At 46.5% G+C, this 13,649-nt stretch overlaps 1 protein-coding gene across 1 annotated transcript; it reads left to right on the top strand.

Moving 5' to 3' along the window:
• Positions 1 to 241: 241 nt before the first annotated feature.
• On the top strand, positions 242 to 5,954 carry APOC1 (apolipoprotein C1). Its single transcript, XM_081922753.1, has 4 exons — positions 242 to 390; positions 2,504 to 2,581; positions 3,524 to 3,674; positions 5,636 to 5,954. Exons 2-4 carry the CDS (start codon positions 2,527 to 2,529, stop codon positions 5,709 to 5,711), a joined length of 282 nt encoding a protein of 93 aa, XP_081778879.1. The 5' UTR covers positions 242 to 390; positions 2,504 to 2,526; the 3' UTR covers positions 5,712 to 5,954.
• The last annotated feature ends 7,695 nt before the right edge of the window (positions 5,955 to 13,649 follow it).

The raw sequence follows: 13,649 nt of genomic DNA on the forward strand, positions 1-13,649 counted from the left end.
CCCCCCCCCCAGCCTTTTTTGCAAACTGCTCAGGCAGACCAAAAGTACAAGCAAACTGGGCTGCGTGGAAGGTGGTTCCTTCTCTCTCCCCCACCCCGAACTTCCCAGTGACTTTAAAGTTTGGGGAAATGGGATTGCACACACACACACACACACACACACACACACACACACTCGCCTTCTTTTCTTACATCCTCCCTGGCTGCGGTTTAAATTCCTGGGAGAGATGGAGCAACCTCCCAGTTGCGGAGGGGAGGAGAAATAGCAGCAAGGCTCAGGTTGCTGCCCTCCGAGGGGCGGATGTTGGAGGCAGGGTGCTAGGTTTATAGGGAGCAGCTGGGAAGGATTTCCCATTTCACCTTGGATTCTCGTCTCCACTCCCAGCTGCAAGTAAGTGGAAATATAGAAATGGAAATATAGAAATTCATTTGGCATGTGGGGAAAGGGGAATTCAAACGGGGTGACTAAATTAGAGTCAAGTTATTATTATTATTATTATTATTATTATTATTATTATTATTATTATTATTATTTCAAAATCTAGACGTGGCAAGTTAATGCAGAGGCCCTGGCGATGGCATCTTAAATGAGAAGTGTGCGAAGATGGAGCACTTTCTCTCTCTGAGTGGCCTGCGTCTTTAACAGCAGGAATTTACTGCACAGCAGGGAAACCTGTTGCTTTTGCTGCATTTCCATGCCAGGGAGAGCTTCACCTGTTAAATGACTGCCTGCTGCGTTGCTTCTAAAAAAACAACAACAGAGCCTTTTTTAAATTAAAAAAATGAAGCAAATCTAAGAACATGAGACCGAGCAAAATACAGGATTGGGGAGTGGTGCGGGGGCAAACAGACGGGACTACAGACTCAGAAGAGGGGAGCAAGGTTCAGAAAGTTTAGTGGGCAGAGAGAGGTGGCAATGAAGTGCAACCCTAAGAGAGGTTTTTGCCTCATTTTCCCAAGATGTTGATTTAGCTTTTGCCACTAACAGAGGGTTGCAATTTTCTAGCCGTAGTAAAGGTAAAGGGACCCCTGACCATTAGGTCCAGTCGTGGCCGACTCTGGGGTTGCGGCGCTCACCTCGCTTTATTGGCCGAGGGAGCCAGCATACAGCTTCCGGGTCATGTGGCCAGCATGACTAAGTCGCTTCTGGTGAACCAGAGCAGCGCATGGAAACGCCGTTTACCTTCCCGCTGGAGCGGTACCTATTTATCTACTTGCGCTTTGATGTGCTGTCGAACTGCTAGGTTGGCAGGACCAGGGACCGAGCAACGGGAGCTCACCCCGTCGCAGGGATTCGAACCGCCGACCTTCTGATTGGCAAGTCCTAGGCTCTGTGGTTTAACCCACAGCGCCACACGCGTCCCTTCCTAGCAGTAGTAGAACACCTGATTTGTATGTATAAAATCCCAGGTTCGATCCATGGCCTCTCTAGGTGGGTCTGAGAACGTCTCCAGGCTGCAACCCTGGAAAGCAGCTGCCAGCCAGAGTATGCAATACTGAACCACTGGTATAAAAGGATCTTCCTGTGTTTTTATGCCTTTAACAGCTGCATGAAGCAGGTGAATCTTTGAGATGCCCCCTCCCCAAAATCGCTGTCAGAAGCTCTTCTAAACCAAGAGCAGACAGCCATGCAAGCGACTCAGATTTATTATCAGTCATCTAACATAGCTGCATTGAGCCCTGTCTTTCCACCTTCCTTAATGGAGAGTTCATGCCATCGTGAGTTTCATACCAGGCAGAAATTCAGCCGGTGAAGGATCCTTCCATAACTGCATTAGTATTCTGGGGGGAAGCTTTGCCTGTCAGCTGGCGAGCTGTGAAACACACCAGTGCCTTTTTAGGTGACAGGTGGCAATCGTCTGTCGCCGTCCTTCAAGAGAGGAGGCAGAACATCATTCCATTTCTGGGTGGAGGTGGGGAATCAGAGACGGGATGGGAGGGCAGTGAAGGAGCACATGAGAAAGGAAAAGAAGCCATTTGCAGCATTGTTGAGAATTTTACAAGGTGTATTGAACCTGGTAAAGGTGCGGAAGATTTCTGCTGCAAGGGTTGCCAACTCTCTCTTCTTTTAAACCAGTCCCTGCGCCTCTTACGGTGCTTCCAGACTGTTGCAAGTTCTGGGTAGGGTTTGATCACGTACCAGCAAACTCAGGCTGCACGGCTGAAGTTAATCTCGTGCAACAAACCCACTTCTCAAAACTGGACTTCTTGCTGGAAGGAAAGTAATGGGGAAAGCCCTGGGAAGCATGAGATGATATAGCTGGCTGGATGCAATGTCATCTGACCTCCCTGCAGGCAAATCAGAATGAATGCTCAATGAACGACTGATGGCATCAAAATTTTGCGAGAACAGGTCAGGATTTCTTAGTTATGTGGAAGCAACCTTAGACACAGTCATTAGACAGCACATGAGTGTTTCAACACCATTGTCACCGTTATTTACCAGTTATTAACCAGTTCCACCTATATATGCCCTTGTTTACTTCCTTCCTGTTTTCCTCCAGGAACTCTAAAACCCTCCAACACCATGCAGCTTGCGGTTTCCGTTGCAGTGGTCCTCATGGCTTTGTTTGCTGTGACAGGTAGGAGCCGAAAACCTTTTCTTAGCTCATTATGCAGCGCCACCAATGCAACTGGAACAGGCTAGACGGCATCTATTGCCTTCCACTGGCTAATTTGGAAACTCTAGTTGCGCAGGTTTGGCAAAGGATCCTTGCCACACCTTCCTGCTCCCAGACACACACACCCCGAGCTCAAAATAAGCCCCTCCCTCTGACAGCTCTTCCCATTTGACATGTCTGTGCAAATCCTATCACTGCAGCTGGGAAACATAATTTTTTCCCTCTCATATGAAAGCACCAACACTTTCCCCCCCCCCGGCCAGAGAACATTTGGCTTCCCATCAGTGCCGGGTTTGGATCTGCAGCTGGCCAAGATTGTGGGCAGGATCTACGTTAGGCATTGATGTTCAGTGGGTGTGAGGCTTGGAAGCAACAGAGGCTTAAAAATAAGAGGGGGAGGTAGGCTGGATGTGATCTGGAGAGTGTTAGCAAAAGTCACTTATATAATGAGAAACATATAGTAGGGCTATTAAAAATGAGAGTCGTCATGGCAATCCGTAGTTAAAAGTAGAAGTTGGCAAATGTGTCCTCTTTTTTGCTCTTCAAAATATGGTAGCCCTAACTAACGGAAGTTAGTTTTTAGCAGGTTTGCATGCCTTGGTTCAATTGAAACTTGGTTCAACTGTGCAAGGTTGAAACCACGCAAGCTAATTACACGTAAGATGTGATTGCGCCATACTAACCGAGGTTAGCTTTTGGCAATTTTGCATAACCCTGGTTCATTTGAATCATACAAGGACGTGTTTAGGGCCAGCCAGGGAAAGAAAGGAGATGGTTGAATCAGAGAACAGCAGGAGGAAAGAGGGCAGTTGGGGCATATTGCAAAGTCAGATATGTTTAGTTTCCAAGCTGTGCAATCTATTTCTCACTGTCTTTGCCCCTGTTCCCTTTGCTTTCTCTAAGCCTCCACTGAGGTGGGGCCGACAGAGCCCTCCCTGTCTCAAAGGTTCGAGAACTTCCAGCGTAATGTTCAGACTTTTATTGACAACGCTGGAGAGAAGACCAAAACAGCTTTCCAGGAGTTCCACAACAGTGAGCCGATCACCAAAGCCAGGTGAATTTCCGGTGGCTTCCTTGCAAGGCCTGAAACCCAGGGCTGTGTACGCACAGAATTCTCCCAGTCCAAAAAAAGAATTCTGGGCATTGCAGTTTGTTAATGGTTGCTGGGAATTCTAACTCTCTGAGGGATAAACAACAGTGCCCAGAATTCTTTGAGGGAAAAGGTGTGCGTCAAATGTGCCTCAGAGCCATAGTGTGGGCAAAACGTCAGGGGGGGGGCAACTGCTGAGACACATGAAGCAGACAGAGTTTTGTGCGCCACGGAACCTGCCCTGAGCCCCCTAGCCTAGCAAAATATCTCACCTAACTACTTGAATAGAGAGCCAGTGTGGTGTAGTGATTAAGAGCTGTGGACTCATAATCTGCTGAATAGGGTTCAATTCCCTGCTCCTCCACATGCAGCTGCTGGGTGACCTTGGGCCAGTCACACTTCTCTGAAGTCTCTCAACCCCACTCACCTCACAGAGTGTTTGTTGTGGGGGAGGAAGGGAAAGGAGAATGTTAGCCGCGTTGAGACTCCTTAGGGTAGTGATAAAGCGGGGTATCAAATCCAAACTCTTCTACTTAGAAAGTGGGATGGCATAAAAAGAAGCTCCAACAACAACAAAGTCATGCTCCTTGATGAATCTGAATTATGTCTTTTCACCAATTCTCATTAAGGCCCGAAGGAACCCGAAAGCTCCTGTGGGTTGTAGCTTAGTGGCTCTGCATGCAGAAGGTCTGACACCTAGCATTTCTAGAGAAAGGCTAGGAATGGCCACTGTCTGAAGCCCCGGAGAACCTCTGCCAGTCTGAGTAGACCATATTGAGCTAGATAGACCAAGATTCAGACTACATATAAGGCGGGTTCTTATATTTCCTCTCTCAGAGTGCAGAGTTGGGCTCCAACTAGATTATGGCTAGATTGGCTAGAAGGCATCAGGCCCTGCATTTCGGCGAGGGGGGGGGTTGCAAAGGAAAAGGGGCCACAGTGGTAGCAAGGATCTGCAGAGAGCAACATCTTTCCCCAATCTCGATGGGTATTCAAGAGAAACAACAGTTCCTCCAGCCACCAGTAGGTGGAGAGAGTAGAGCGGGACAGAACGCAGCAGGGCGAAAAAGCTCTCTCCACAGTCACTGCCCCTTTGATATCGCAGCTAGAAATTCATTTTAGACACTCTTGGGAACTGGTTGCGCTCCCCATCGGGCCCCTTGCCCCCAGAATGCCTCCCCCTGAAGAAGGACCTTGCTCACCGCTGTGCATGGTAGAGAAGGGGGCAAGGCAGATTTCAGGAGGCTGCTGCCGCCGCCATTGCATTATTGAAATCATTGAAATACTTTATTGTCACTTGTACAACTTGTATACAGTGAGATTACACAAGCACCCCCCACTCAGCTTAGTCTTAATTCCCCTCGTTTACTGACGCACACCCACCAAACCCCAAAGTCAGTTGCCCTGTTGTTATCTTTTCATCCAGCAACCTAACAGCCCACGGATAGAAGCTGTTCTTTACCCTGTTGGTGCGACTAATCATGCTTCTATATCTTCTGCCCAAGGGCAGAAGATCAAGGAAGTGCTGGCCAGGGTGTGAATCATCCCTGAGAATTTTCCTCACTCTCCTGAGGCAACGTTCTTCCGCTGTTTCATCCAGCGGATTCACAGGGCAGCCCATAATATCTTGTGCTGTATTCAGCACCCTCTGTAGGCACGTCCTATCAGCTGATGTCAAACCAGCGTACCACACCGTGATGCAGTATGAAAGGCCAGGGTGTGAATCATCCCTGAGAATTTTCCTCACTTATTTTCCTCATTAGAGGGGGCAGAACTGTTTAACAGCCAATTGGGGGAAGGAGGAGAGGAGGAGGGGTAGCGTGGGGGGTGAGGGGTGAGGGTGCCCACCTCGATCAAGTGCCGTGTCTTGCACAGACCCTGGCGAGGGTGGCAGGGCTCCTTCACTGTTGCCTTCCCGTTGGCAGAAACTGGCTCTCTGAAAGATTCCAGCAGGTGAAGGACAAAGTCAAGGCGACGTTTTCCAGCGACGGATCTGCCTGAATCCACCCCTTCTCCACCACCGCACACCTCTGTTTGGAAGGGAGATCTGCATATGACTCTCCACCGCCAGCAGGTTGCAGTGGAGGAACATCTATTTCTCTCCAAGATCAAGAAAATCTGGGAGGAGGAGGCAGGCTGCATGGCCACACCTCTCCTCAGCGCCTCCATTTTCTATTTTTTTGTTATGCATTTATTGGAATCATTTATTACCCTCAAATAAACAGAAGATTCCTCCCTCTGTAATCTTGATTGTTATTGCAATGGTTATCTGTTTATTGATTAGGTTTTCTTCCAAAGGTTTCATCACGGGGCAGGAAGAATTGTGATTTGGGTTCCTTCCCCATTCCCAAGTTCTCAAGCAATTTCCTGAAGTTGCCCCACCAGCAAAACTATTTCTTCCTCTCTTCTCCCCTCCCGCAAGGTATTTCATGTGCGTTCAAATTTTCACATGGTCAGACTCCGAAGTTGTTTGAGCTTCAAAGGATATGCCCCATCTTCTTCTCTCACAAAACAACTTTGAAAGTCGGAGGAGTGAATTCGCAAAGAAAATTGCATCTGAGACCATGTGTGCATGTATGCTAGAGAAACAGAGTGAGGTTGGAGTAACTGTTTTAAGTTGGAAAAAGTACAAAATCCAGTCTTTCCTCCAGATCCCTGAAACAGAGATGGGAGAGAAATTTGATTCAGTTTGCATTTAAAAGTGAACTTGCCTAATTCACACTTTGCAAAACAATACATAGAACCATAGAGTCATCTAGCCAACCCCTGTAGATGCAGGAATGAACCGAAACACAACCATCCCCCAAAATGCACATTCCTTTGAACTTTGTTGTTCTGTTAGGAATTCCTCAGTTCATCCAGGCAAGGGTGGAAGACACAGCTTTGATTTCAATCCACTTCCTCTGCAGAGGGGAAAATGCTCTGCTTTTAATTTTTCCTTCTGCGGAGACTGCAAAGGGTTTCCCATTAATCCTGATCAAGAGCTAACCTCTTCTGAAGGTGCACTTCTAATGCGAAGCATCTTCAAAGAAGGTTGCTGCAACTGCCAATCACCTGGTCGTCAGTTAGAGCAACCTGCTCCTGAACTCAGGTCTGTGTATATGCACTAGACCTTCAAAGCACATTTGCTGAGAGCTGTAACCCTGTGAGGAGTAAACTACTCCACCCACAATTCTTTGAGGCAAAGAATGTACTTTCAATGTGTTTGAAGTCTAGTATATACACAGCCTCAAATAGGTGTCATTGATGTCATTGTGACATCAGGTGATGGACAGGTGAATGCCCCCACCCACTTTTCCAGGTTGGACTTTGGAGGGTGGTGGGCTTAGATTGTTGGATCAATCCTCCAACCTCTGATGGATGATTTAGAACTCAGCCCTACAGATGTTTTGGGACTACAACTCCCATGATCCCTAGCTAACAGGACCAGTGGTCAGGAATGGTGGGAATTGTAGTCCCAAAACAGCTGAAGGGCAGAGTTTGGGGATGCCTGATTTAGAAGGATTGGGTCTGGCATCACTTTCACTATGCATATGTGCCAATATCCATCTTCGGGGTTGAAGGTACGCACAATAGGCAATAAACACTCATGGCCGCCATAAAGATTTGGTCAAGTGTAGAGGGTTACTTGACAGACACAAAATGTATATCAGTAGCAAATATATACAGACATTCACCACTGCCGTGGTCAAGGCAGACTTAGATTTCAACAAGTCCAAGTCTCTCTCCTCTGCTTCTATCTCTGCAAGACACAAGCGAGAGACTCTCAACAAGTTACACAAAACCATTGTTATCAGTACTTCCTGTCACACTGCACTTATCCAAAGAGCAGTTCCCACAGAAAATGTCCTTGCATAGACAAAACAATCTCAGCCTTCTGCTTCTTCTTGAGTCTTCTTCTCCGTTCTTCTCTGTTTCTGAAACAAATGATTCTCACACACACAGAGAGAATATCCAACATAGATACCGTATTTTTCACTCGCTCCATAAGACACACTTTTTTCTTCCTAAAAAGTAAGGCGAAATGTCAGTGCATCTTATGAAGTGAATGTGTGGGCCCTGGAGCCAAATTGCCCGGGGGCAAAAAGCAGATCATGCTTATTTTTTTGAATGAGGGAAGGGGGTGTTGAAACAAAGCCGCTAATCAGCAAGCGATCGGGAGGGAGATAAGGGACGCTAGAGATGAAGGAGGCTGCCTGGGAGGGAGGAGGTAAAGACAGCAAACTTTCAAGGAGAGGAGACAGGAAGACTAAAGCAATGAGGAGAGAAATTAGAAGAAAAGAAGGAGAAAAAAGTTGCTCCAGCTAAGGAAAAGACACTAAGGCAAACAAGAGGGAAGGGAGTGTTGAAAGGAAGCAGCTGATTGGCACTAGAGATAAAGGAGGGGGGAGGTAAAAGCCCATGGATCCTCAGGATTTTTGCATTGGGTCACCCCAAATTCAACATCAGATCACATAGCATGTCCATGGCTACAGCCTGCACCAAAAAAATCACGCACTCACTGTTGTGTGGGGCTGTAATGGCACAAAAACATGGTTACAAAGCACGGATCCACATGGATCCTCAGGATTTTTGCATTGGGCTACCCCAAGGTAAAGGTAAAGGTACCCCTGCCCGTACGGGCCAGTCTTGCCAGACTCTGGGGTTGTGCGCCCATCTCACTCAAGAGGCCAGGGGCCAGCGCTGTCCGAAGACACTTCCTGGTCATGTGGCCGGCGTGACATCGCTGCTCTGGCGAGCCAGAGCTGCACACGGAAACGCCGTTTACCTTCCCGCTAGAAAGCAGTCCCTATTTATCTACTTGCACCCGAGGGTGCTTTCGAACTGCTAGGTTGGCAGGCGCTGGGACCGAGCAGCGGGAGCGCACCCCGCCGTGGGGATTCGAACCGCCGACCTTTCGATCGGCAAGCCCTAGGCGCTGAGGCTTTAACCCACAGCGCCACCCGCGTCCCAAACTCACCATCAAATCACATGTCTGTGGCCACAGCATGAACCACAAAAATCATACATCCACTGTTTCATTCAGAATTTTATTTTATTGTTTTCCTCCTCTAAAAACTAGGTGCGTCTTATGGTCTTGGTGCGTCTTGTGGAGCTAGGCTAGCAGGAGCAGGGACCGAGCAACGGGAGCTCACCCTGTCGCAGGGATTCGAACTGCCGACCTTCTGATCGACAAGCCCTAGGCTCAGTGGTTTAGACCACAGCGCCACCCGCCACCCCAGGCATAGACCTTTTTTAAGGTGGTGAGGCTGCAGGAGAGGTTCCATCTCAAGTTATTTTGTGCTGTCGCCACATTGAACACCCCAAAGCATCCCTTCTCCGCTGTAGAAAGGAAGTCACAATTTTTATCCCCGTAGCAGGAGAGAGGGGAGGGCGTGTGAGGGGATTGGTGGGTACAGAGTGGGTGGGTGTTTGTGTGTATGTACTGATGAGCACCATCAGTAGCAAACCAAACTGGTTCCTCGCTCTCCATTGCATTGCAAAATTTATGGGGCTGTCACCTTGATCTTGGAATAAAAGTCTTTTCAACTCTCTTCAAGCCCCCTTGGAATCAGGGCAACATTTCCTGACCTCCTGTGTGTATGCTCCCATTCTGGGTGGAAAGGCGAGATTCAGAAAAGGGGAAATGAGTAAATAACACAGATAAGCAATCGCCCACATCTGGAAGGTTGCCAACTTCTTCTTTTCTTTTTTGAAACAAAAGCTGCAGCTACAGGAATCAGGGGAAGTTCATAGTTCCCTTAACGCTGGGTGATGTTGTAAACAAAAATTGCCCTTTTCCCTAATGGGGTATCCAAGAGCCCATATAGAGTCCTTACATAGGTTCCCTATTGGTAGGAGAGAATAACAGAGGCCAACCAGAGAATATTGAGAAGCAAAGCAGCTAGTAAGCTTGATCTTTATTGATCTGTTGCAACAGGGTGCTCCCCTCACCCACAGGAGAGGAGGAGGGAGACCCAGAAAAATGGCCGCAAGGCCTTATAAAGACTTTTGAAATTGCCACCCTGTAGATCAAGACCACCCCCAGTAACATCATACATCACAGAAAAGGCGGTCTAAACAGAAATTTGAATGTTGTTTTTCTCCTGTCCTTGTTTATCTCCTGTCTGGCAGGTTACTTAATTGGATTTCCTGGGTAGCCTGGCCAATCTTTTGTAATGATAAATGCTTAGTTCCTGGGCCAGGTCACAGGCTCACACCCTATTCAAACACAGACATACCCTTAAGACAGGATTTGTGAAGGAAAAGACAATGGGGAGGCTTTTCCACTTTGACCTTGCAGAGAAATTTGCTCAGTTTAGGAATCAAAATGGCTTCAGGTCGGTCTTCCTGTGCTGATCTATGTACGTGCGGTTATGAACATTGCCATATATCTAAGACCTCAAAATTCCTATCACAGTGGAAAGCTACATTTGCTCATGTCTCGAGATCAAACTGCTGTCTGAAGCAGGAGGCTTAAATAGCTTTTCTTTTTCCTGGTCGGCTGGCAACCTTATAATAACAATAGCAATAAAATCTGAGAACAGTTGTTAATATCTGAAAAAGAAATGTGTCTGGGCTGCTTGGAAGCCGCATTGCTTGGAGGAGAAAGTTTTGCACCCTAATCCCTGAAATGTGTTGCTCCCCAGGAAAGCATATTATGGCCTTTGTCAGCCTGGTGCCTTCCAGATGTGTTGGACTACAATTCCCATCAGCCCCAGCTGATGGGAATTGTAGTCCAAAACATCTGGAAGGCCTCAGGTTGACAAAGTGGCATACTGGATGCTCTCAAGCAGCCCCTGTTGTTATACTCCCATCACATGTTCCAGGGTTGATTGATAGTGCTCAGAAAGGAGTATTTATCAGGTAGCCACACTGATGGATCTTAGTTATAAACCAGCAGTGTCTTCTCCTCCCCCCCAGCCAATCCCCCCCCCCTTGGTGCCTAGAGATTTCCTCTGCTTGTGAGAGGTGGGGGGTGGGTTGGTTTTTTTGAAGCTCCTCCAGAATAAAGTTGGTTGATCAGTGACCGGGGACAAACATTGCACAAGGCCTAAGCAAACTGTCCTTGTCTGCCCAAACTCTGCCTGCTCATCACTTTGCATCCTTGAATAAACAGCCCTTTGGACTTGCAGCCTACCAGGCCTTGCCCATTGCTGGGGGAGGCGCTTCAAAGAAAGGTCCAGCCCGGGGCTGGGATGGAGACATCACCAAGCATAGAGTGGCCGGGTGTGGCGGTTAGGGGGAAAGGCCTTGTTCCACTGCTTCTGGTGCAGTCAGTGCGTTCACACAACTACTTTCCACACTGTGTATACAGTGGACGCTCGGGTTGAGAACGTGATCCGTGCCGGATGCACATTCGCAACCCGCAGCATTCACAACCCGCAGTGGTGCATCTGCACATGCGCGGGTTGTGATTCGGTGCTTCTGCGCATGTGTGACCCCCGAAAACCCAGAAGTAACCCGTTCCGGTACTTCTGGGTTTCGGCAGGTCCGTAACCTGAAAAAACACAACCTGAAGCATCTGTAACCTGAGGTATGACTGTACACACAGAGAGAAAAGTTATGTCCAACCTGCATCTTCGTGGAATTTTTCCAGGGAGGTTCATGTGTTGTATTCAGGCATAGTTAACATTTTGCTGCTGCGGACAGAATCATGGAATGGTAGAGTTACAAGGGACCTCAAGGGTCAACTAGTTCAAACTAATGTACAGTGGTACCTCGGGTTACATACACTTCAGGTTACATACGCTTCAGGTTACAGACTCCGCTAACCCAGAAATAATACCTCGGGTTAAGAACTTTGCTTCAGGATGAGAACAGAGATCGTGCTCCGGTGATGCGGCATTAACTAAAGTGGTGCTTCAGGTTAAGAACAGTTTCAGGTTAAGAACGGACCTCCGGAACGAATTAAGTACTTAACCTGAGGTACCACTGTACTGCATTTGGCCAATGTGAGACTCGAACCCACAGCCCTGAGATTAAGCGTCTCATGCTCTACTGGCTGAGATATCCACCAGGGCAAGATGTTGTGTGAGCCCAATTCCTCATTCAGAATCATCCCTCTGGAATAATAATAATAATAATAATAATAATAATAATAATAATAATAATAATAATAATTTATTATTTATACCACGCCCATCTGGCTGGGTTTCCCCAGACACTCTGGACGGCTTCCATCTTATCTCAACACCAAGGCAGCCATGTTCAGTGAGGCCTCCTCCTCCTAGAAAAGTGCCCATCAGTGCCAATGCCTTCGCTGTTCCATCTGAAATCACTACAAATTGTTGTGGACCAGCCCACAAGCGAGGTCCTGATTAAAGAAGAACGGCAACTTAAAGTGATGGAATATGTGCACCTTGCAGACCTAAAATATAGAATAAGAGAACATGAAAAACATACGTTTAAAGAAGATTGGACAACGTTTCTTGAATATATGAGGGGGAATTGTGTACACTTGAAAACATTGGCAGCATTAAGATAAATTCAGCAGTGTAAATAAGTTTAAATGGATGTAATCATGGAATACTGAATGGTTTAGTTTATGTAAAATATGCAGGGTTTTATGTTATGCAAAATGAACCACAAAATGAACCACGGAAAGAGAAGAACGGAAGTCATTGATATTTTAAGGTTATTTAAATGAATAAATTTATAAAACAGAAAACTTAAATACACACACACACACACACACACACACACACTTGTTGTGGACTAAAGTTGTCCAGCTCTTCCCTGAGGGAGGAAGAAGGGAGGAAGGGAGGCGTGCAGGCGAGGGCAACCTCAGGGCCTGCTCTTGTGAGGCCATGTTCCCATCGTTGCTCACGACCACTGCTTGTTTTCGAAGCCATGTTCACACAACATTAGTCACGACGCATGGCAATCCTGTAGTTTCTTGACAAATCCTGTTGTTCAATGTGGGCTTTCCCCTCAAACCATCTTCAATCCAATTAGAAAACCGGAAGCAGTAATGTGAACATGCCCAACACCCCTCAACTGTCCTGCAAAAACTGTGACATTGCGTTTTTTTTTCCTAGCAAGAACATGGCGGCCATTTTGGGCACGCCACAATTCCCCCTTCCCTGTGGCCATAACCTTGGGGGGGAACCATGGCATGAGAGATCACAGCGCCCAAAAATGACCACTGTGCTCTCAGGAGAAACAAATGGAAAGATGGCATCCCAGAATATAGTGTTCCAGTTTTTCCCTTTAATGTGTTTTCCCTCAAATGACGTGAGTTTGTCCCTCTGGTGAAAATTTTTGTCCATGCCAAGCATTTCCTACCCAAAGAAGGGTGACTTTCTCACCAATGAGAAGCAGCACACACACACGTTTTTATTTTAATTTATTCTTTGGCAGATTTACAAAAACAGAAACACACGCCAAAAAATAAATTTAAGAAAGGGGCGGAACTAGATGCAGACGCACAAAGCATCTTTGTTTACTGTTCAATTTTTTTTAATTAATTTTCCAAATTTATAACCAATACAACACAACACAAAAAAGAAAACATATAAAAAGAAAAACAAACAAACATATAGAATCTGCGATCAGAAAGAGGAGAAATATCAAGAAGATTGGAAGAAATTTGAGGATTATCTAGCTAAATATTATAATATAAGTGGAAATACTTGCAAGTATCAAATTGGTTTAGGATTAAAGTATGTTGAATTGTATAATACTATGGATTGAGATTATGATGAAAAGAAAGGAAGTTAATAATTTGAACTAGTTAATTATATTAGAAAGTGAATATTGGAAAATTGCTAAATGAGATTTAATGAAAATCAGTTAGGAAGGATTTGAGGAAGTCACTTAATAATGGAAATTAATTTGGATTTTTGATCACAAAGCATTTTTTTTAACACACACCAAGACTCCTTGTGCTCCACTCCCTCTTTCTTCCCACCCAGGGCAGCCCTGCCCTCTGCCTGCCTCTCAGAGCCAGTGTAACAA

The sequence above is a fragment of the Podarcis melisellensis genome (genome assembly GCF_964234715.1).
Source record: "Podarcis melisellensis genome assembly, chromosome: 8".
NCBI classification, from domain to species: domain Eukaryota; kingdom Metazoa; phylum Chordata; class Lepidosauria; order Squamata; family Lacertidae; genus Podarcis; species Podarcis melisellensis.